A 26030-nucleotide genomic window follows, 5' to 3' on the forward strand; every position below is an offset into this window, starting at 1 on the left:
GGAGAGCAATTTGTTTTTGGTGGAAAAGGTTGGTGGATCAATGGCCTTTTGGCTGCCACCACATTTCATTGTTCTGCTGTCACCGGAGGACATCCATGTAAGGAACAGCTGGTAGATTGGACACATGAGTGGAATCAAAACCATAACTAAATGCTGAATGATGTATTTAGGGCATAAAATCCAAAGGTAAATCATTTTGATGGCACTTCACGGAATAACAAAAGAGGAAAAGGACCGAGATATACTTTTTTTTAGATGATGGGAAGTTTGGTGAACAATGCAATAGTGCGGATATAATGGCAATAGAATGATTGCTTGCATTAGTAGAAGAATGTGTTGCAGATATAGTAACATTCTTATGCTACTTAGCAGACCTTGAAGTTCTGAAGACCATGTTTCCAAAAGGATATAAATAATCTTATCTAGAACCAGTTTAAAGGAGAGTTACTGAAATGGTACATGGTTTTAAAAATAACATTTCCAAAGAGAGACTTCATGACCTAAATATGTTTAGCTTACAGGAAAGAAGGGCAAGAGGTGATATGATAAAAAAATTCTTCAAGTATAGAAAGGGAATTAATAAAGTTGAGTTTTTCTCAAAAATAGTGATAAGTGAACAAGGGGTCATGGTCTAAATTCGGAAGCTAACAGGTTGATGGGCAAAGTGCACAAGCTCTTCAATGAAAAGGTAGGTTGAATGCATGGAGTAGACTACCAAAGTAAATGGTAGAAACAAAGACTGTAAGGAATTAAAAGAACATTCAGGTACCAATAACAACTTCAGCAAAATTAAAGGACCACTATAGTGCCAGGAAAACATACTTGTTTTCCTGGCACTATAGTGCCCTGAGGGTGCCCCCATCCTCAGGGACCCCCTCCCACCAGGCTGGATGGAGTGGAAGGGGTTAAACTTACCTCTTTCTCCAGCGCCGGGCGGGGAGCTCTTCTCCTCCTCGTCTGAATGCGCATGCGCGGCAAGAGCCGAGCGCGCATTCAGCCAGTCTCATAGGAAAGCATTTACAATGCTTTCCTATGGACGCTGGCATCTTCTCACTGTGAAAATCACAGTGAGAAGCACGCTAGCGCCTCTAGCGGCTGTCAGAGAGACAGCCACTAGAGGCTGGATTAACCCAAATATAAACATAGTTTCTCTGAAACTGCTATGTTTATAGAAAAAAAGGTTAACCCTAGCTGGACCAGGCACCCAGGCCACTTCATTAAGCTGAAGTGGTCTGGGTGCCTATACTGGTCCTTGAATGGCAATCCCTAGCACCCCGATGATACCATCTCTTCTGTCGCTCCTGGGTTAGCTTGAGTTAGCCGGTGACATGTCTTGCGAATCCTGAGGTGGCCTGCTTGGGGGATATTGAGGCTGAGCTTCAGTAATTCAGCTCGGTATTTTCTGGGTACCATTAACGGTCTTTTAGGGACCTGAACTGACCCTCTCCCTGTCTCTCCTGACCTAACCCTCCCGGTTGCGTCTCAGCCTGCCTCCTATAACCCGCAAGCATCGGGTCTGCTCTGAGTTACTTCTTGGAGTCTTGGAGAATATCCCTAAAGTACCGTATATACTCGAGTATAAGACGAGTTTTTCAGCACATTTTTTGTGCTGAAAAACACTAACTCGTCTTATACTCGAGTCAGTTGTCTGTATTATGGCAATTTACATTGCCATAATACAGACATGGACCGGGGGCTGTCAGGAAGCTGTTACTTACCTTCACCGCAGCTCCTGTCAGCTCCCTTCTCTCTTCTCCGGTGCGTGCAGCTCCCAGGTCAGCTCCCTCTGCAACTCTCGCGAGAGCCGCGGGGTCAGAGCGTTGCCACGGGTTATCGTGGCAACGCTCCGCGCGGCCGCGAGAGTTGCAGAGGGAGCTGACCTGGGAGCTGCACGCACCGGAGAAGAGAGAAGGGAGCTGACAGGAGCTGCGGTGAAGGTAAGTAACAGCTTCCTGACAGCCCCCTCCTACAGCCCATCCACTGGACCACCAGGGAGTGAGAGCCCCCCTCCCTGGCCAGCTAACAAGCAGGGAGGGGGGACGAAAAAATACAAATATTAATAATAAAACAAAAAATAATTAAAATAATAACATAAAAATAATAATACAAATAATAATAAAATAAAAAAAAATAGTTACCTAAAAAAAAATAACATTTAAAAAAAATATTAAAATAATAATTAAATAATAATTAATAAAATGCCCACCCCCCACCAATGCTCTGCACTCATACACACACACACTGCACATACACACACTGCATACACACTGCACTCATACACACACACTGCACTCATACACACACTGCACTGCATTCATTATATACACACTGCATTCATACACACACACACTGCACTCATATACACACTGCACTCATATACACACACTGCACTGCATTCATTATACACACACTGCATACACACTGCACTCATACATACACACTGCACTCATATACACACTGCACTGCATTCATTATACACACACTGCACTCATACACACACACACTGCATTCATACACACACACACTGCATTCATACACACACACACTGCATTCATACACACTGCACTCATACACACACACACTGCACTCATGCACACACACACTGCACTCATGCACACACACACTGCACTCATGCATACACACTGCACTGCATTCATTATACACACACTGCACTCATACACACACACACTGCACTCCATTCATTATATACACACTGCACTCATACACACTGCATACACACACACTGCATACACACACACAGCATTAATTATATACACACACTGTAAATAAATATTCAGTTAATATAATTTTTTTAGGATCTAATTTTATTTAGAAATTTACCAGTAGCTGCTGCATTTCCCACCCTAGTCTTATACTCGAGTCAATAAGTTTTCCCAGTTTTTTGGGGTAAAATTAGGGGCCTCGGCTTATATTCGGGTCGGCTTATACTCGAGTATATACGGTAGGCGGTCAAGTCAGTCTGGGTGGGGGGAAGCAGGTATTACCTGCAGTTCCTCTGAGTGTGAGAGGTCTACAGTCCCTGCCTGGAGTCGAGTGGTCACAGGTCACTGTAGTAGGGGCTGCAAACTGGGATGTGAGGTGCCCGAGATTGTTGCCTTGTAGCACCTCTGCATGTAGGTCCTTCATTATCCTGACCTCCAGATACTTGGCTCCAGGGCCCCAATTGATGTGCACCTAGGCATTAGGAAGCTGATATATAGCTCCTCTGGATACTCTTACAGACATCTGAGGATCGACATTTTGGGAGCCCCTGGGTTAGACCTTTGCCCCCAAAGTGACACCTGTACTGCCATGGCAAGTAACTCCCCCTAACAGGGTGCTGCAAGCACGTGTCAGTGTAAACTAGCGGTCACATGACTCGAGCTGACCAATAGCAGGTCCTGTATAGCAGTTGGTAAACTGGCCTCTCTCTAACATTGTCATCATAGCAGCTGATCACGTGACCGAGGATCCCACTGCATCTCTGCGGCGCCCATCCAAGAACACAGGTGTTGCTGGGGCTGTACTGATGCAGAGGCGGGTTTGTGTCTCGTGTGTGTAGCGCTCGGTGTGTAGATGCCCTGCGATCTGGCTGTGATCACGTGACTCGCGCGCCGCGCTCTGGCCGTGGAGCGGACTCTGCCGGAGGATGGAGGGAGCGGCGGAGCTGAGATGGTGAGAGTTCCAAACAATAGAGCTAACAACACTGCAGGCATGCCTGATGTTTGACATCCAGTCCTGCTTGTGCTTCATTACTGAAACCAATACTAAATACTGTAACTGTCTGCTAATGTTTAATGCCAATCACTTCTAGTGCTGCCAGATCTATCAGGGTCTTCATAGAGCTATAGCCCTTCTACATGGTAGCTGGTAGCACATGAAACATGCTTACACTGCAAGAGGGAAAGCCATTGACCATGACAGTTCCTTTGGGAATCTTCCATAATAAGCTTAGGAGGATGTCAATATCACACAGTGCTGGGGAGCACCTTTCATGGACTGCCCATCAGTGTGTTAGATCTGATAGCCACTAATAGTGAGAAGGAGGGGATGCCAGGCTTACATACAGCAAGGGTAGAGGGTAAAGCTGCTGGGAGTTTTGCCAGCAAATCTTGTTATATTGCAAATGTTTATTTTTTTAAGGATCATTTAATAACTGTTTAACAGTGTATTTATAACTGTAATGTGTAAACCTGTCTCTTTAAAAGTGTAACATTGTATTTGTATGTGCTCCCTTGGACATACTTGAAAACATTGGAAATTAGAGGTGTAGTAAGGCCATGAGGCACCCAGTAAATGGTAAACTTACTGATTCATGTACATTGGTATTCATATAGTGGTACAGGACGTCCTCGTATTGCGACCTACCTGATTTACGACGGCTCGCACTTATGACCAGCTCTCTAGCCGTCGTGGGAATTGGAGAGATTCCTTGATCTGCTGCGTTCGTATATGTTCGGGGACACTTCCCCGAACATAGACGAGCGCACCAGAGCAGGGAATCTCTTAACTCCTCGCCTACCGACCAATTCGTTCTACTACCGGGAATGGAACCCGGTCGATAAGTGAGGAGTACCTGTATACACTCATTGACAAACACAGGTATGTGTGTGCTTTTAAATAAGTAAGTAAATATATATATATATATATATATATATATATATACACCCCCACCCCCATGTACCTTGGTGTGAGTGTAAAGGTGAGTCAGGACCTTACTCTGCTTGTTTTGATTCACCAATCACTTGGAGACCTGGGAGGAAGAGGAACAGTCTGTGCACCCCTCCTCAGTACTTTTGGCACCATAAACCAGTACAGCTTACTGTATTGGTCATGGCACAACAATGCCTCGTTTCCACTGAGCGGATCGGTTCGGTTCGGTACGGTACGGTTCGCTATTTTGGGTGTTTCCATTATGAAAGTGGTCCATATAAGCGAACCGTACCGATCCATTCAGGGTCCTGCTTCAGATGTAGGGCCATAGAAAATGGAACGGTTCGGTTAGGGCGGAGCTACTATACAATCCATTGATTGGTGGACAGGAAGAGCATTTTTTCTAAACCCTGCATGGCCCTGAAGGTCTGACTTGCAGTGGAAACGCTCACCAGAATGGGCTGGTCCATTCTAAACCTTCCAAACTGTACCGACCCGAACCGATCCGCTCAGTGGAAACGAGGCACAAGTGTTCCTTTTAGATATTTTGTATTTAAAAAATAAATAAATATTGAAACCATTTGACACTTACCTTGGTTCCCTGATCTCTACCTGCCTGGGTATACTACAGGTTTGGACGGCATCCATTGGACTTCTCATTCATACTCTCAGACAATGAATTCCACTCAAATTGGGATGCAAAAAGGAGACCTGCTTTAGCTACATTTAAAGAGGTGCTGATTGCATCATGACAGCATCTTGTCTGTTTATGTATTTATTGATGCAAGGTGACATATATAAAACATGTAGTGTAATTAAAACCAAGGTACTAATAGTTACTCTTATTTTAGATTTTATCAGATGTGATCATGTATTTTAGACAGTAGGAATTAAAACAATGTTTATACGTTGCTTGGGATGGCTTCCCTACTTGCTATGTGTAGGAGGAATATGTTCGAGTTGTCCCTGCAATGCTAAATGTAGAACCAGAGGTTGCCTTTTAAACTGCCATTGAAGCTATTGAGAACTTTATCACATTCACTGAAATGTAAATTGTTTGAGAATTCAAATTGAATTTCTTGTTTTGGGGCAAACTGAAACCATGGAAATTTTTCCAATATAACTGGTTAGGGCTAAAGTACAAAATTTAAAGCAGCACTGTTAGTCTGGGGGCTTTGCAGAATTTGTGGCTCCAGTGGCCGGGGGAGCAGGGAAAGGTGAGTTCTACTTACCTGAACATCTAACTTAGGCAGATCCTCTTCAGGCCAGGAGCCAAACGTCACTGCTGTACTCTCATGCACGCACAAGAGTACAGCATTAAGATATGGAGGATCCAGCAAGACTGTGGGATCCTCCATAGACAAGGCCATTTCCCTGCAGCCGTCACTGGTGATTGATACTGTGGCTCCTCCCAGTGTTTAAGAAAGTAAGGCGTAGGAAAAATAAATAAGACAAAGTAGTTCCTACTTTGTCTATAAGTTTTAGTTAGAAATAGATTAAAAATAGAGTAGGAAAGCGGAAGAGTAGTGGAAGTTATTAGGGAAAAATACCGTATATACTAGTCTATAAGTCGATCTCGTGTATAAGTCTAGTGCAGTTTTTTGACCAACAATTGGTAAATATGCTGTGACTCCTGGATAAGTTGAGGGTACGACTTTTGAATGGAATTGTTCTCCTTCTGTTCAGTTACTGAACAAACTCTGTGAGGCCCATTGTTAACACCTCGTAATCACTGACCACCCCTGGCTGTTAACCGCAAACAAGCATTCCCTGGGTGGCCGCCATTCGTATATGCTAACGCACGTGTTCGTCCCCCAAAGGCAGCGGTACATGGTCGTCGACGGCATGGATCTCTGAGTTGGCTACGCAAGCCCGCTGAAACTTGTACCCCTGCTCGTTCGACGAAGAGAACGGCGTTCGGCAGTCGACATTGCCTCACATTCGACTCCTGAACGCCGTACAAAATTCTATCAAAACTAGCACTGACCCGTGGATTAGTCGACTGCGTTTTTTTTAAAAAAAAATGATGTTTAGGACTAATTTCTCGACTTATATTATTATTATTATTATTATTATTATTGGCAACAGATTCCGTAGCGCTTTACAATATTTTACACGAGTATATATGGTAAATACGGCGTGACAGTGCCGCTTTAATATTGAGATCTTGATAATTGACATTTTAATGAATGACAGATACATTCTCAGTATGGGTTCTATAAATGACTGAATGTTTTAAACAACAATAAAAAACTCAACTTCTTCTAAAGATATGGCCCCTTGTCGGTTGAGTGACAGGAGAGAGCAGGAGAACCCTCCTAGAGATGACCTATCTTCTTCATCAAAGCAACCACAGTGCACATACTGTAACTGCTTTGCTTATTCCTCTGATGAGTACATCTTATGCCTTGGTAGAGGAATATAGTAATGTAGTGACTGGCAATGAAGCCAGCGTATTGTCAAAGATTTTATTTAATAAAGTATTAGCTATATGTTTCCCAGCAGATTCGACAATGTGTCAAATGCTTTTCTGAATGTGGTAGTTTTAATGTAAATCTTTAAGCATGACAGATGTAGTTTAAAAGAACTGTAGGGTCAGGAACACAAACATTATATTTTTGACACTCCTGACCCTATAGTGTTAAAAACGCCATCTAGCCCCATAGCTACCCTAATTATAGTAAAATCTTACCATTATTTTAGTCTGCTGCTGTTGGCACTGCCCCTGATCTGCCTGCTTGGCTGACATCAGAAGTGATTAACTCCGCCAATCACATTACTTTTCTATAGGAACGTATTAGATTGGCTGATACTGTCAAGGAGGCAGATCAGGGGCAGAGCCAGCACAAGCCAAACACAGCATCTCCTCATAGAGATGCATTGAATCAATGCATCTCTATGAGTAAAGTTCAGTGTCTCCATGCAGAGGGTGGAGACCCTGAACTGCAGTCCTACACAGTGTGCAGGACTGCCACAGGAACCACCTCTAGTGGCAGTATAAGGAGTGGCCAGGGGAGGTATCCCTAGGCTGCAATGTAAACACTGCATTTTCTCTGAAAAGAAAGTGTTTACTGCAAAAAGCCTGCAGGGACTAATTATACTCACCAGAACAAATAAAATAAGCTGTAGTTGTTCTGGTGACTCTAATGCTACACAAACACAGCCCAACACCTTGTATCTGTAAATAAAGAACCCCTGTTTTGGGAATTCTTTGTAAGGAATAGCATTGTTTTGTTACAAACTGCGTATTCTTTCTGACTTACATTATGTATTTAAGTAAGAAATGTCAGAAATTAAAATGTTAGACCAAAATATCCAAACTGTAAGCTTAGATGATTTGGAGATTTAGTTTTAACTTCACCTGTTTTGACTATAAGGGAACACTATAGACACCAGAACTACTACAGCTTAATGTAGTGGTTTTAGGGTATAGACCCTGCCTCGGCAGGCTGAACATTCTAAGAAAAGACAGTTTACACTGCTGCCTATGAATGGCCTGATCCACTAGAGAAAGTCCCACGGTTTGGTTGTGCAAAGATTGCAGGACTAACGTTCAGTGCCTCCACGCTCTCCATGAAGACCCTAAATACTTCCCATATTGATGTATTGACTCAATGCATTTCACCCAGTGGAGGCAGAGCCTAAATTTTTATTTATTTATTTTTTTCATTTAGAATGTGCCCATGTGTCAAAATAGTTACTGGAACAAAACGTACATATTTGACATCATTGGTAATAGAGGTCACTATAGTGTTCATTTAATTTTTAATTCACTCTGAATTCCTGACAATTCTCCCTTTCGTCAAAAACGCTGTTGGTGTTATATAGTTTGCTAATGTCATTTTTTGTTTTCTCTATTTTTCAGGGACATTGAGCCTCATAATGGCAAGAGCTGTTTTTTCACTCAAGCGACTTATGAAAAGTATTCCTTGGCACCAACGCTGGCTGAACTCATGCTTCTGGCAAACAAGTAAAATTAATTCCTTCTCACGTTCTGTGCCATGTGGATATATTCTTAAACGTTTAATTAGAGTTGTTAGGGCAAGAAAAGAATTCTAGAACAGAAGGTAGCCTTCTTCAGCTGGGGTTTGTCTTCTGACCATACCTGCTCTAGAACAATGGGCCTGTGGTCTCAAGATGATTTTTTGTAATGTAAGGATAATGCATCGAATAGTACATGGACTGGATATCTACTGGTTAACGTTAGCGAGCTAAAAACCTAGATTTCTATTTGTTGCGTTCATGCATTAATGCAAGTTGTATCCACTTTTTGGCAGGTCATTTCTCATGGTGTTTGTTTTAGATTATTGTGAGTATCCTCACAGTTCCAGGCATACTCGAAACCATTTGATTCCATTCTTCTATCTGAATTTGTGCATTCTAAAAACCGAATAATACACATTTCATATTTTTTTCTTTACACCAGCGAAAGCAGTACGAGTAACGCCAGATTTTGCTTATTACCATATAGTCCTTAACTGAGGCAGCCCGGTGTTGCTAGAGCTTGCATGTTCAGTACTTGGGCACCTATGAGTCAGCAAACTTTTACAGCTAGACGTTAATCTGACATGTCAGCTTTTACTTCCCATGGCATCTTTTCCTACAAGGAGAGACAGCTGTGATGTGTCTTCAGCTAAGTACTGCTGATCTCTTTTCATTTTCTCATGTCTCCTGTGAATAATAACTTTTCACTAACATTGGCCAAAACCAGGCACCTTCAAATGTAATATCTCCATATCCTTCATAGCTAATATATCCTCCATATCTAGTATCCTTCATACTGGTGTATATAAATATCTTTAATTAAGATAATTAATTGCCTTATCATGCGATAGGCAGGAGTCACATTCACCTACATAGTTGCACTCCAACTTTATTCAAGGAGCTTAAAGGGACACTATAGTCACCAAAACAAGTTTAGCTTAATGAAGCAGTTTTGGTTTATTGATCATACACCTGCAGTCTCAATGCTCAATCCTCTGCCATTTAGGAGTTAAATCCCTTTGTTTATGCAGCCCTAGTCACACCTCCCTGCATGTGAATTACACAGCCTATACGTCATGTAAAGAGTCATCTAATGTTCACACTTCCTTTATTGCAAATTCTGTTTAATTTATAATTCCTTATCTTCTGCTCTTTTAATAGTTTGCTAGACCCTGCAGGAGCCTCCTGTCTGTATTTAAAGTACAATTTACAGAGCATGAGAGAAATCTTTTAAAGTAAGTTACATCTGTGGGAAAATGAAACCATTTTTTTTTTCATGCAGGCTCTGTCAATCATAGCCAGGGGAGGTGTGGCTAGGGCTGCATAAACAGAAACAAAAGTAATTTAACCCCTTCAGGACGGAGTCAATAGTGCACGTTCTGATCAAAACAAAACGTAAACAAAAACTGGAATTTGCGCTATATGTCTGTTCACCCGTAGTTCCCCTCTTTCATATTATATGCACCCACACTTATTATATATCATTTTGTTCAGGAGAAACAGGGCTTTAATTTACCATTAACTATTCATATATGGAACATAATTCATTATGAATAAAATTTTAAAAAAATGTGAGAAAATAAGATTTTTTTTTAAATTTGTATTTCCGTCTGACATTTTAGCTGTGAATGTCATAATACTGTTAGGTTTTACTGCACAAAAATGCACATATTTGTAATCAGCGATGTCTCACAAGTACAACAGTACCCCCCATTAACAGGTTTTATGTTGTTTTGGAAAGTTACAGGGTCAAATATAGAACGTTCCATTTTCAAATAGAAATTTGCCAGATTGGTAATGTTACCTTTGAGACGGTGTGGTAGCCCAGCAATGAGAATTACCCCCATAATGGCATACCATTTGAAAACGAAGACAACCAAAGGTATTGAAAGTGGGGTATGTTTAGTCTTTTTTTTAGTAGCCACTTAGTCACAAACACTGGCCAAAGTTAGCGTTCATATTTGTTTTTGTGTTAAAAAAGCAAAAAAAAGAATATTTGGCCAGTGTTTGTGACTAAGTGGCTACTAAGAAAGACTGGACATACCCCACTTGCAATACCTTGGGTTGTCTACTTTTGCAAATGGTATGCCATCATAGGGGTAATTCTCATTCCTGGGCTACCATACGCTCTCAAAGGCAACATAACCAATCTGGCAAATTTCAATGTCAAAAAAATGAAATGCAAGCCTTATATGTGACTCTCTAACTTTCCAAAACACCATGAAACCTGTACATGGGGGTACTGTTATTCTCGGGAGACTTCACTAAACACAAATATTAGTGTTTTAAAACAGTAAAACATATTACAACAATAATATAGTCCATAAAAGTGACGTTCGTTTGTAAAAAATGCAAAAAACGTCACTTTTACTTAAAATATCATCGTTGTAATACAATTTACCAATTTGAAACACTAATATTTGAGTTCAGCAAAGTCTCCCGAGTAAAACAGTACCCCCCATGTACATGTTTTATGTTGTCTTGGAGAGTTACAGGGTCAAATATAGTGCTTGCGAATTAAATTCTCAGCACTTTCTCCCTGTGTTGTCATGCATGTCAATCAAATTTTAATTAATCAAATCACCTAATTATGTTAAAAGATTACTTAAATATACACGTAGAATTTTAATATATATGCATTTATAGGTATTTAAATTCTACGTGTATACTAATGTAATCTTTTATGTAATTATATGTATTTATCTATATATATATATATATATATATATATATATATATATATATATATATATATATATATATATATATTTGCGGTTATTTGCATTTTATATATAGATTGTCATTCTAAGTGTATTTTGTTACATATATATATATATATATATTAATAACAAAATACAGTTAGAATGAAATTACATATGTATATATAATTTATATAAAATTTTGTTTCAATATTTTATTTATTAATTTTATTATTTTATTTATTATTGTAATTATACGTATATATATATAATAATATATGTGTATATATCTATTATATATATAATATATGTATATTATATATGTAACGTCATTCTAAGTGTATTTTAATACTAATATATGTACTTATATTAGTATTAAAATACACTATGTATAACGTTAAATATATATAATATACATATATATATTAAATATACATATATTATATATATATATATATTTATTTTATTTTTAAACATGTTTAATATATTTTTTTTACAGATCCCACCAGCAGGGGGACTGTCTGATATTTCAAAAAGCCCCCCTGCTGGCAGATCCACAGCCAGCTATAGGGAGCCTTTAAGAGCGATCACATGGCCCCCGGGGGCCTGATTTGCCGTGGGGGGGGGCTGCCTGGGCTGTGAGGCAGTCCTCCCGAAGCGGAGCGCCAGTAAGGTGAGTATACCGGGCGCTCCAGGGCTCAAAGCCGTTACGGCGTTCTATGCTGTCGCAACGGCTTTAAAGCCCACTTAAAGCGTGACGGCATAGAACGTCGTAACGGCGTTAAGGGGTTAACTCCTCAATGGCAGTGAATTGAGCAGTGAGACTGCATGGGGCATGATCTATACACCAAAACTCCTTTATTAAGCAAAAGTTGTATTGGTGACTATAGTATCCCTTTAAACTTAACGCAGTTTGTTTCATAGAATGGTGACGCATGAAGGTCAAATGTACTGTGTGTGGCTTTACAATGTTACTGTGTCCATTACTGTTGGTCATTTCAGGCTTCCTAAACACTAAAGCTGTGCTCCACAATCAAATCAATGACCTTGTGTACTAACTGAGTGAGGGGGTTGTCAGTGTGTATAGCAGTGTTTCCTAAACCCTTCCTCACTTACCACCTACCAGTCCAGGATTTAGGGAGACTGGTTTTGGGGAACCACTGGTGTATAGGATGGCAATCTACAAGAGTTTACGTAATAGGTTTTTGCGAAACTAGACAATCAAAACAATATTGTGTATATTCCTATACAGTGAAAGATGATATATACGTCTTTTTTTTGTTGTTGTTGTTTTTAAGTTACTATTTGAAAATAATAAAATCATGGGAAGCTAAGTCTCCAATGGCTGCCTTAGCCAACTTTATTGAAAATCAATCGAAGTTTGAAATTAAGAATCTGTACAGTGGTGTGACCATTCTGTCCTCTACATACCAGGTGACTAACCTGATATAAATATACCGGTAGGTATAATCCAGCTACCTAGGGGGTTAAAATCTATATTTAACAGAAAACAAAGGAAGTACAACCTCTCCTTTATCAGACTTTCTACCTGCAAGGCTGTCATAGCCTAGATACATTATATACTTTTATGCAATGGATATGGAAATACACGTCTCTTAATATTTCAAAGATTTTTTTTTTGCATACTCCTGGTAATTTGGGACATTCTAAATAATGAATTTAATGTATTTGTAGAATTAAAATTACCTGATGCATTTCAGAATGGTGCAGCGTGTGGATCAATAATAATAATAATAGTCCTGCAATCTCCACAATGAAATAGGTCAGGCTTATAAATGTCAAAGTTTGATTGATCTTCTGTAAAGTTGGCTAATTGTGGGGAGGGGACCCATACCGCAATTCCTTCAAAATATACTTACAAAGTATCAACTCTCTGGATTGCTTAAAAGAAACACCACAAGGTGGCACTATTTCCTCAGACTATTGATAAGATAATAAATCTAGAGAATGTACCGTATATTATGTATTTTAAAATATGAACATTTATCAAAAAAATAAAATGTTAGAGACCCTAAAAAAAAATAAACAAAACAAAAAATGGAAACATTAAATGTAAATTAGGAACCGATATTTAAAAAAAAGTCATTCAGAGGGATTCTCGAAAAGTAATGAACTAGGGTGATTAAAGGTACCTTTTAAGGTCAATCCAACAGAGCATGTATCAGCATTATGGAATTCTGTGTTCATGTGGGGGGTTGTATACATATAGAAAGTTCAATATGTACAGGCACTCTTTTATCCGTAATGGTACTGGGTATCAAGGTAGCCCACATCAAATACCTTAAACATATACAACCAATACATATGATACCGCATTCAATTGTTGATATAAAGCAAAAAGTATATATTTATTATTCTGCCTATTATAAGTCAGATATCTCTTAAACTTGGTGAGAATATACAAATATGGCAAACAGATTGTTACATAAAGTTATATCCTATATGGACGCAACAATGCAACACCTTCGGTGATATGCCTTAACAAAATGGAATAAAATATCCCTAATTGATATGCTGATTCAATAAGCAATGTTGTAATATAAATGGCAATAATAAATAAATAATATAAACGGCCACTATGAGAAATAAGAGCCTGGTCTGCAACCACTGATATTAACCTGTATTGAAAAATGCAAAAAAAAGGAAAAATAAGGGGAAAAATGTGAAAAAATGTATATACAGCGCCAGTGTGTACACGCTAGAAATGGCAAAGACATGCATCCATATGTGGATGCTCTTGGATAGCTCCCACCACTAGTGATGTTGTAGAAAGTCCTGAATGTAGTTGAACTGCTGCCCAGGCACCCCATTGATAGCTGTAATTGCAACTAGAGACTGACTACAACAGCCACGCATCTGCAATCACCCGGATACACATTGGAACACACCTGGTCAAGCTATCGCATCCAGTGTCAGCAGTTCAACTACATTCAGGACTTTCTACAACATCACTAGTGGTGGGAGCTATCCAAGAGCATCCACATATGGGTGCATGTCTTTGCCATTTTAGTGTGTACACACTGGGACTGTATATGCATTTAAAAAAAAAAAAAATGTTTTCATGTTTTTTTTTTAACTTTTTTTTCCCCTTGTTTTTCTTTTTTTTTTTTTTTGCATTTTTCAATACAGATTAATATCAGTGGTTGCAGACAAGGCTCTTATTTTTCATAGTGGCCGTTTATATTACAACATTGCTTATTGAATCAGCATATCAATTAGGGATATTTTATTCCATTCCATTTTAGGGATATTTTATTCCATTTTGTTAAGGCATATCACCGAAGGTGTTGCATTGTTGCGTCCATATAGGATATAACTTTATGTAACAATCTGTTTGCCATATTTGTATATTTTCACTAAGTTTAGATAGATATCTGACTTATAATAGGCAGACTAGATGGGCCGAATGGTTCTTATCTGCCGTCACATTCTATGTTTCTAGGAAGCTCTGCATTTATTTTAGAAAATTTGCATTTCCTTGTTCTAGTAAATAGGATGATGAAAGTCGAGGAGTGCCTTGCTGCCTAGTTGCACGGTTATGTGCTCTATGGTCAAACAGTTATTACTTTGTGCACAGGATGTGCTTTCTTCTAACTGAACAAGAACTTTTAGGGTTACACACACATTTATTTACTTGCTTTACAACCCGAAAAGTTTGTTTAGCATCCATGTGCAATTTAGCATCATTCATGAAAAACAATGAATTAAGCTGTTTGGCAAGTGAATGGAAGCTGCTATTAGCTTATTGATTATCATTCTTCTTTTATTTTTTTTGCCTCTCAATATTGAAAGTACTTACTGCAAAATCTGTAATCCCCACCCCGTCTGCCATAATGATCTAATCGATTTCAATTACATTTTTGTTTTTATAGAGTACAGAAGGCTCCAGAGAAATCCCCAGAAAAAGAGAAGGCCCCCATTTCCCAGCCCACAGTCCCAGAGAGAGATCAAGCTGTCACAACGTCCACGGACATTCAGTCTCTGCCTGAGCCACGCGTGCCGTACCCCCGCTTCTCCTCACTCTCTTTGTTGGAGCAGAGGACATATGTACAGCTGATGATCAAATTTATGGGCAAGAAATGCTTCAAACCACATATAATACAACTCCGGGAGTATGAACATTATCAGGTATGGGCCTCTCCGTAGCACGGTGTGCAGTTTATTCCCTTAAAGGAACACTCTAGCATAAGGAATACAAATCTATAATCCTATTGCTACAGTGTCCCTATCCCTAGTAGTATTAGGTTTGTCCCCGGAGCATACATTTAAAAAAAAAAAAAAAAAAAAAAAAAAAAAAAAATATTACGTTTTACATACCTTAAGCCAGCAACGAGGCTCCTTGGTGCAGCTGATACTCTCTTCCCATTGAGGTTTGCACTGTGAGGGTCTAATACAATGCTTTTCCTAGAGGAGCATTGGGGACCTCTTTCTCATGCGCGGCAACACCAGTGTGCTTTCAAAATTCCTCATTTCCTATGGGGACCCTGTGTCACGTGACTAAGTTTTACTCGGTCTGAGCTGTGGAAGCTCCTCTAGTGGCTGTCAGTATGACGAGGAGTTAACCCTGCAATGTAAACATTGCAGTTTCCCAAAACCTGCGCTATTTTAGATTGCAGGGTTAAGGGGACGGGCCACTGCACCCAGTCCGCTTCATAGACATGACATGATCTGGATGACCGCAATGTTCTTTTTTTTTTTAATGTAAATTGTGGAGAATTGAAAATATTATTTTTAAAATATTTTAGGCCAAAATAGTGAAAAGTTTACAATTCATTCATTTATTTATTCATTCTTTTGACTAAAACTTATAATTTGTATAAGTTTACTGAATTAACTCCTACCAGAATTAGTGTAATTTATCGACAAATCACAGCGATTTTTTAAATGATCTGTTAAACTATCCATACTGAAGTCCCTGTGAGCTGTTGAAAGCGGTAACCAGCTATGTGGACATCATGGTGGGAGGCACACAGAGCGCTTTATTCCATCTATAAAAGTGTGAGTGCATTTGAGCAATTCTTTTTTTACGTGGTGTAACAGTATTGTGATACTGCGCATCCATTTCTTTTAGATAACACCTGTATCCCCAAATTTGTGAGTACAAGAAAACTGATTTACATAAACTCTGTGTGAGTTTAACCACAGCTTGCACAATTTAAAATACCTTTTCCTAAATGTGTGTACGGATTATGCAACGAAACGGGCAGCCAATGCATCAGAGCCACTACATCCATTTGTACTGCTGTACAGCACTACTAGGTCGCAGGTACCACTCCTTGCTTTTGGGTCAAATGTATTTCAAGTGGTTCCTGTTCACCTTTAGCAGTTGGTGCCCTTTTTTTTTAACTGTATGCACAGAACAGAGAAGTAACATTTCTGTCATCAGTCAGCATTTCCACTGTATTTGCCAACCTGTTTGAAATGAAAGAGAAAGCAATTGATAGACATCAATCCTATCTTTATTTTTTGTGTGTCACAGTTAAAGGATTACTCCAAGCCTCCAGGAGTAATGGGATAAATCATTTAGCAATAGTTTACCCACTTATCTAGGTCCACGCCAGGCTCCGATGCTCCCTCTTGGTCCAGTAATGTTCTTCCGGCCTCTCTAGAACATGCAGCAATCGCAATCCATTGGCTGAGAATGTCAGCTGACCATTATAAGCTAATGACTGACAATCTGTACAACATAGGTTTCTCAGAATTGGCATTAGTCAGCCCAGAACTCTTGTTCTCGCTAATGACACCCCAATGATGATGCTGCTGGAGATGGAGTTACACACATGCACATAAAGACTCCAGGCACCATGACCACTTCAAATCACGGTAGTGGCCATGCTGCTTGGAGTAACTTTTTAAGGCACCAAGCCAAAGGTCTGTACACCTCCCCAGTGCTAGCTTGCCTGGTTTTCACTGTTACCATCTACTCCAAATGAGGCTTATGTGGGCATAATAGGTTGATCTATTGTTTTTGCATACTGTTGATTGAATGTAGTGTTTTTTTTTTTTTGGTTTGTTTTTTTCCTGTAAATCTCAAATCAAATTTTGAACGTGGTTATAGGGTTCAGCAAGTCCCAAATAATTATAAGTCCTTTAATAAGCTGGTCAGCGCTCTTGACTAAATCGTAAACCATGAAACAAAAAAAATGTAAAAAAATTATTGCGCACTATTATAATATCATAATTTTTACTTGTTTGACTACATAGTCAGATTTGTATACACTTTAAGAAAAAAAATGCATATTGTTCTACGTTTCATTTTTGTAATTTTATTTATTTGCAATATTTTTTTTTTTTTTTTTATTAGTTTCTGGAGTCAAAGGCAAGCATTGAGAATGCAGAGTTTCAGAAATTCCTTCAGAACAGTGCCCGGAACTGTATGGAGGATTACAACTGTCTCTCACCAGATGCACAGTTATACACACAGGTGTGTTTGCTATCTGTATACACTAATTCATGTATGCTGTAACCCTCACTAGATCACAATACTGGGATTCACATATGAAGTGTAAAGAGTAGAACCAATTGAAGAGTCTATAGCTTCACTGGTCTGCTACAAATTACAGACGTCAAGGTCAACATTCTTATGGGAATATCTAAAGAGTGTCTGCCCCTCAACGGCACAACTAGTTTGAGATCAAGTTTTGAAAACTGGATTTCAATATAAGAACTAATTCATGAAATCTTAACTGTTAGCCCAAATAATTATAGGACTTTTTTTTTTTTTTTTTTTTTTTTTTTTTAGAGTAAAGTTAGTTTTTCTTAAAGAGAGACCATTGGCTGGAGTTGACAAACCTTTTAACGCAATACGGGACAGCAGTAGATCTTTAAATACACTGCATGTAATTCATTGACATTGAGTTTGGCACAGGCAACATGCAGGACCGCTATCAGAAATTTTGGGGCCCCTAACACAGCTCAAGGTCTGGGCCCCCGGGGTCCGCCTCTAAGCCCATCCTCGGGGACAGCCTCCATATCCCGCCACTGGACCTGCCTCCAAATCTGCCCACATGGAAGCAGTGTTTGTAGAGTGCATGCAAGGTGTGTGTTGTGTGGCTGTAGTGTGTGTAAAGTGGGCACGGTGTGTGTAGTGGATGCAGTGTGTGTGTGTGTGTGTGTGTATATATATATATATATATATATATATATATATCTCAATCTCACAAAAGTGAGTACACCCCTCACATTTTTGTAAATATTTTATTATATATTTTCATGTGACAATACTGAATAAATGACACTCTGCTACAATGTAAAGTAGTAAGTGTACAGCCTGTATAACAGTATAAATTTGCTGTCCCCTCAAAATAACTCAACACACAGCCATTAATGTCTAAACCGTTGGCAACAAAAGTTAGTACAGCCCTATTCTATTTCGGTTCACTCCTGTATACACTGCATCTACCGTATATACTCGAGTATAAGCCGAGTTTTTCAGCACATTTTTTGTGCTGAAAAACCCCAACTCGGCTTATACTCGAGTCAGTGTCTGTATTATGACAATTTACATTGCCATAATACAGACTGGGGGCTGGCAGCGAGCGTTTACCTCTCCTGCAGCTCCTGTCAGCTCCCTTCTCCTCCGCGCCGGTCCGTTCAGCACCTCGGTCAGCTCCCAGAACCGAGAACCACGGGGTCATAGTGCGGCTCTCGCGAGACTTACACTGGGAGCTGATAGAGGAGCTGCACGGACCGGCGCGGAGGAGAAGGGAGCTGACAGGAGCTGCAGGAGAGGTAAGTGCTCCCTGCCAGCCCCCCTTCTCCCCCCACTGAACTACCAATGCCACTGGACCACCAGGGAGTGAGAGCCCCCCTCCCTGGCCAGCTAGCAAGCAGGGAGGGGGGACGAAAAAAAAATATATAAATAATAAAATATTAATAATTAAAAGAATAATAATAGTACAAATAAAATAAAATAATACAAAATAATAACAAAAAATATTAAAATAATTAAATAAAATAAAATAATAAAAAATAATAATAAAAAATATTAAAATAATTTAAAAAAATTAATAAAATTGCTCACCCCCCACCAAGGCTCTGCAACGCACACATACACACTGCATTCATACACACTGCACTCATACACACACACACACACACACACACACTGCATTCATACACATACACACACACTGCATTCATACACACAGCACTCATATACACACTGCACTCATACGCACTCACACACACACACACTGCACTCATACACACACACTGCACTCATACACACACACTGCACTCATACACACACACTGCACTCATACACACACACTGCACTCATACACACACACTGCACTCATACACACACACTGCACTCATACACACACACTGCACTCATACACACACACTGCACTCGTACACACACACTGCACTCGTACACACACACTGCACTCGTACACACACACTGCACTCGTACACACACACTGCACTCGTACACACACACTGCACTCGTACACACACACTGCACTCATACACACACACTGCATTCTCACACACACACTGCATTCTCACACACACACTGCATTCTCACACACACACTGCATTCTCACACACACACTGCATTCTCACACACACACTGCATTCTCACACACACACTGCATTCTCACACACACACTGCATTCTCACACACACACTGCATTCTCACACACACACTGCATTCTCACACACACACTGCATTCTCACACACACACTGCATTCTCACACACACACTGCATTCTCACACACACACTGCATTCTCACACACACACTGCATTCTCACACACACACTGCATTCTCTCACACACACACTGCATTCTCTCTCACACACACACTGCATTCTCTCTCACACACACACTGCACTCATACACACGCGCTGCACTCATACACACACACTGCAAATAAATATTCAATTAAAATAATTTTTTTAGGATCTAATTTTATTCATATAGCTGCTGCATTTCCCACCCTAGTCTTATACTCGAGTCAATACGTTTTCCCAGTTTTTTGGGGTAAAATTAGGGGCCTCGGCTTATATTCGGGTCAGCTTATACTCTAGTATATACGGTATTTAGGTTCACTCCTGTGTACACTACTTCTATTTTCACTTGAATCTTTTATTATGGCGCACTCTATTTTAATGTTTGTTGGAAATTTAAGATTGGTGGCATATATACAAAGGTGTATAGCTTTGTGTTATGGTACTTGATGGTACATTTCTTTCAGCATATTGTTTCTGGATTTTAGATATATGACCAATGTTTGAAATGTAAGTTTGTATCTCAAAAAAGTAAAGTTTCAAAGTTTGTATATAACCAGAAATCTGATGTAATTACGAGAATCCTCTTCCTCTGTGCTGACATACATACACAAAGCAGAATGTATTTATAATACTACTATGATGTTTATAATGCTAACTATAGTGTTTGTGTGTGTGTTTTGTCTTCTGTGTTTACATTTCAGGAAGTACTGAAGGCCAGCCGGTCATACGTGAAAAACTATCCCGAGTTTTACTTTTATCATGAAGTCACCAGTATGCTAGGTGGGAAGATCATCCCTGACCTCACCTTAAAGCTGGAGAAATGCCTTTTAACATTGGTAATGCAGATCAGCATTTTTTCCTTTTGCGTTATTTGGACCTTTATTTAAAAAAGGACATTTAAGGGGACAATGTACGCACCATATCAACTTCAGTTAATTCTAATAGTTATAAAAAGAGTCTATGGATGCCGTCCACCCATTTTTCACGCACTGATTTTGAGAGGTTTGACAAAACACAGGGCTTTCCATGTGGCTAAAAATGCACATACTCTGCATTATCTGCATGTCATACTCTTACATTTACAGCAATGATGGGCTGTGAGCACCAGTGACGGTACTATAACCACTACATTGTACTGTAATGGTTATGGTGCTTAGGGGGTCCCTTTGTAATGACAAAGAGTTAATCCAACCACTTTTAGAAGTGGTAGGAATCTGTATGGGCAATGTTACTGCACATAGCAAAATACATTGTCACAGCGTTAGTTACACCCCCGGCACACATAACTTAGGCAGACTACTATGTTCCAGACTGACTGATGTTAATTCTGTTCAGAAATGATTTCTGTGAACCTGCGGAACAGTCCAAACAAATGCATCTCAATTGATTTGATCTCACAAGGGAAGTGAATGGGGTAGGACAAACTAAATAACAGCTTTAGATAGCAAAGGCTGGAGTAACACTTTAAGGCCAAATAGTCAAACTGAAGACAGGATTCACTTGAATATTTTTTTTTTAAATGTTGTCTATTTTGGCCCTAATTTTGACATTCATCTTGAATTCCCAGCAATTCTCACTTTAGTGGATAACACTGTGTGTCTTCCTGGCCCTGTGGATTTATTTAACCTCTTCAAAATCAACTTTCTAGTTCTAAACCAAAAGAGGTAAAAGGGTCTTGTTAAGGAACCGGATTTGTTCATTTAATAGGCCATATGTTTTAAACCTGTCCTTAAAGCACCACTATAGGCACCCAGACCACTTCAGCTCAATGAAGTGGTCTGGGTGCCAGGTCCCCCAGATTTTAACCCTGCAGCTGAAAACACAGCAGTTTCAGAGAAACTGCTATGTTTCACTGAGGGTTAATCCAGCCTCTAGTGGCTGTCTCACTGAGACAGCATTGAGTAATACATTCCTATGGGCAGTTTGAATGCGCACGCGGGTCTTGCCGCACATGCGCATTCGGAGCTGACATCAGCAGGGGGAGGAGAGGTCACCGGCGCTGGAGAAAGGTAAGTGGCTGAAGGGGTTTCAATTCCATTCAGCCCAGCGGGAGGGGGACCCTTAGGGTGGGGGGATCTAATGACCCTATAGTGCCAAGAAAACAAGTTTGTTTTCCTGGCACTATAGTGCTCCTTTAAAGTGGCATTGCAGTCCACAAATGTTACCAGATTGAGATAAATTCTCTTCAGACAAGTCTGGAAGCCTGGTCACCTGTACATTATTAATAAACAGATTGGCAGCTCTAAACTGTGCGACACAAGGATTTCATATGACAATTAGCTTGTCATTTCCTCTTGTGTATAGGATTTTATGGCACTGTTATTGGTTTTATATCTCCGTCTCTTTAATTATTTTGATTTTATTTTCAGGGTGAAGCGCAGTTTGCAAAAATTACTTTTCCCAATTCTGAACTTGTTCTGCAAACTAGTTACACGAAAGTGTCTTCTAAGGTCCCACCATCCAGGAAAGCTGAGCATACGCACACGGTGAGCTAAGACCTACTGGTTCCTCTAGAAAGAGTCCTGGTCTTATCTTTTCATTTATTCTAATGCTATATTATGGGTCAATTGAACACTCCAAGCACCATATCCTCCTTCTCCTGAAGTACACTAGGTTCTTCATGCAGAATCACAGAATGTAACTTGGTTTATCCATACCTTTCAAGGAAGCAAATTAAAGGCAAACGTTTTCTATAACTCGTACATATGAAAATATCGAACAAGGCTGCGGGTATGTGGATAGCATTTGGAGGTACACTAGAATTACTTGACCATATCTAATTGCTGTTTGCAAAAAAAACAAGAGTGTAATGCACACACTAAAAAAGGGGGAATACTTCCTGCAGGGTGCTTCACAAAGGGAGGGCCAATCCCTGAAGACATCAAATGGAAGAAAAATAAATATCTAGGCACACCTGAGGTTTCTTCTAAAATGCAGTATTTTTTTTATTTTTTATTTGAAACCAGTCTCAGACTTGATAAAGGCTCAGAAAGGAGCTGAAACGTCTCCACTTCCTTGTTTCAAATAACAAAAGACTGCTTTTTAGAAGTAACCTCAGGTGTGCCTGGATATTTCTTTTTCTTCCATTTAGTATCTAGTTGCTGAACAGACTGATGTTCTACATCTTTTCGGGACTTTTGCCTGTGTTGGTGATAAATGGTCTTATTCACTCCAAGCACCGATTGTCTTCTGTGGGTGTCATTGTGTGTGTTTTGTGTTACTTAAATGTTCAGTGATCAGGACTTTAGATGACTTACAACATGCAATTACAATCTGCAAAATAGTACTCACCAGTCTCTCATCTCTTTGCCAACAGAGTGTAAGCTCCGATCCCAACGCAACAAAGTTAGCTGCAAAGTACTGTCCGCAGGTTGTCATGACGTCCCAGGCATTATATGCCCTTCTTAACAATCATGGGAACAGCTATAAGGAACAATGGGAGATTCCTTTTCGTGTGGATACCATAAACAATGCAGGTAAGGTGGGCGATTCTCATACTGGTGATGAATATGGGTAACCTCTTGTGGCATTTCCTTGTCCTACCTTTTAGCAGTTACTAAAATGATGTTTGCTAATGAAGGTCTGCTATGGACAATTACATAATCGTGGCAGAAAAAAAAATCTTGTGTTCCTCCTTAAAATGGCCCTTGTGTTGGTTGAGTTGGCTTATTCTTCCAACTCAAACCCATAAATGCCCACTCTTATTTCCATTTTTTATCTACCTAATTTTATGCAAAATCCTGTTTTCTTATACTACTAATATATGGTCTCATTGTTAGAAAAGCAGGAAGTGACACAACCATTAACATATTTGAAGTGCTTGTAGTAGAAACTGGGTGAAGCGTCTTGAGAGGTTCTCAGATTCTATATGGAACAGGAATGAAATGGGAGAATGGAGAAAAGTGTAGTATGTCATGAGAAATGGAATACGGAAAGAGATACTTATGATATTTAGAGATTTCAGTTAGTTCTACAGACTCTTGACTGGGTTGTTAAGCCGCCTTCCCTACTCACCAGCATCTCTCAAGTTCTAAACCTTTTGTGTCTACTTGTTGTTTTTAACTTATTTGAAACTATAGTGCTAATGAGTATGTCTCATCTAAACGATGATCTGTGGTATACAAAATAGTTTTAATCCAACTGTAAAATTATGCCCTGTTTCCACTGAGTGGTACCATTCGGGTCGGTATGGTCTGGTATGCTATTTTAAATGTTTCCATTATGAAAGTGGCCCATACAACCAAACCAACCCGCACCATTCCTGGGCCCCCTTCAGATGTAAGTCCATAGGAAATGGTACGATACGGTTAGGGGGGAGCTACTGGCGACACACTATACAATCCATTTATTGGCGGACAGGAAAATGTCAATACTCACGACAAATGACACGCTAGGCATTTGGTCTAAATCCCGAATGCCCCTTGGCGGTCCGACTTGCAGTGGAAACGCTCACTCGAATAGGCTGGACCATTCTAACCCTACCAAACCGAACCATAACGCTCAGTGGAAACAAGGCATTAGTCTCCAAATTGAGATCTATATTAGATATGATTATTTTTTCAATGACCATATACAAGAATGAATTTAATTTTATGTTGTGTTATGAATGGCGATATGTTATTGTTTACCAAAGGCCCACAAGGTTGCTAAGAACCCCCAGGATGTCCCATCATATTGAGCAATGGTTGCTTACAGAGGAGGTGAGCAGCTTGGTGGACAAGATTTTACGTCCACTAGTGGAATGATGTTACATTAGGGATACTAAATATACTTTCTAAACTTGAGAACATGGATATTCCACCATATACAGTTGCAGGAAAAAGTATGTGAACCCTTGGAATGATATGGATTTCTGCACAAATGGTCATAAAATGTGATCTGATCATCATCCAAGTCACAACAATAGACAATCACAGTCTGCTTAAACTAACACACAAAGAATGAAATGTTGCCATGTTTTTATTGAACACACCATGTAAACATTCACAGTGCAGGTGGAAAAAGTATGTGAACCCTTGGATTTAATAACTGGTTGAACCTCCTTTGGCAGCAATAACTTCAACTAAACGTTTCCTGTAGTTGCAGATCAGACGTGCACAACGGTCAGGAGTAATTCTTGACCATTCCTCTTTACAGAACTGTTTCAGTTCAGCAATGTTCTTGGAATGTCTGGTGTGAATCGCTTTCTTGAGGTCATGCCACAGCATCTCAATCGGGTTGGGGTCAGGACTCTGACTGGGCCACTTCAGAAGGCGTATTTTCTTCTGTTTAAGCCATTCTGTTGTTGATTTACTTCTATGCTTTGGGTCATTGTCCTGTTGCAACGCCCATCTTCTGTTGAGCTTCAGCTGGTAGACAGATGGCCTTAAGTTCTCCTGCAAAATGTCTTGATAAACTTGGGAATGAATTTTTCCTTCGATGATAGCAATTCGTCCAGGCCCTGACGCAGCAAAGCAGCCCCAAACCATGATGCCCCCACCACCATTCTTCACAGTTGGGATGAGGTTTTGATGTTGGTGTGCTGTGCCTTTTTTTTCGCCACACATAGTGTTGTGTGTTTCTTCCAAACAACTCAACTTTGGTTTCATCTGTCCACAGAATATTTTGCCAGTACTGCTGTGGAACATCCAGATGCTCTTGTGCAAACTGTAAACGTGCAGCAATGTTTTGTTTGGACAGCAGTGGCTTCCTCTGTGGTATCCTCCCAAGAATCCATCCTTGTTTAGTGTTTTACGTATTGTAGATTCGCTAACAGGGATGTTAGCATTTGCCAGTGACTTTTGTAAGTCTTTAGCTGACACTCTAGAATTTTTCTTCACCTCACTGAGCAGTCTGCGCTGTGCTCTTACAGTCACCTTTACAGGACGGCCACTCCTAGGGAGAATAGCAGCAGTGCTGAACTTTCTCCATTTATAGACAATTTGTCTTACTGTGGA

The 26030-nt window shown here is 39.9% G+C and overlaps 1 protein-coding gene across 1 annotated transcript in view; it reads left to right on the forward strand.

The window, feature by feature from the left end:
* The first annotated feature begins 3438 nt into the window (after nucleotides 1–3438).
* ICE2 (interactor of little elongation complex ELL subunit 2) overlaps nucleotides 3439–26030 on the forward strand; it is a 99170-nt gene continuing 76578 nt past the window's right edge. Inside the window, exons 1-7 of the mRNA XM_063449315.1 lie at nucleotides 3439–3675; nucleotides 8519–8623; nucleotides 15230–15485; nucleotides 17662–17781; nucleotides 20796–20930; nucleotides 22464–22580; nucleotides 23411–23570. Coding sequence (XP_063305385.1) covers nucleotides 3650–3675; nucleotides 8519–8623; nucleotides 15230–15485; nucleotides 17662–17781; nucleotides 20796–20930; nucleotides 22464–22580; nucleotides 23411–23570 — 919 coding nt within the window. The 5' untranslated portion in view covers nucleotides 3439–3649. The remainder of the gene's footprint in view (nucleotides 3676–8518; nucleotides 8624–15229; nucleotides 15486–17661; nucleotides 17782–20795; nucleotides 20931–22463; nucleotides 22581–23410; nucleotides 23571–26030) is intronic.

The sequence above is a fragment of the Pelobates fuscus genome, chromosome 3, assembly GCF_036172605.1.
Source record: "Pelobates fuscus isolate aPelFus1 chromosome 3, aPelFus1.pri, whole genome shotgun sequence".
Classification (NCBI taxonomy): Eukaryota; Metazoa; Chordata; class Amphibia; order Anura; family Pelobatidae; genus Pelobates; species Pelobates fuscus.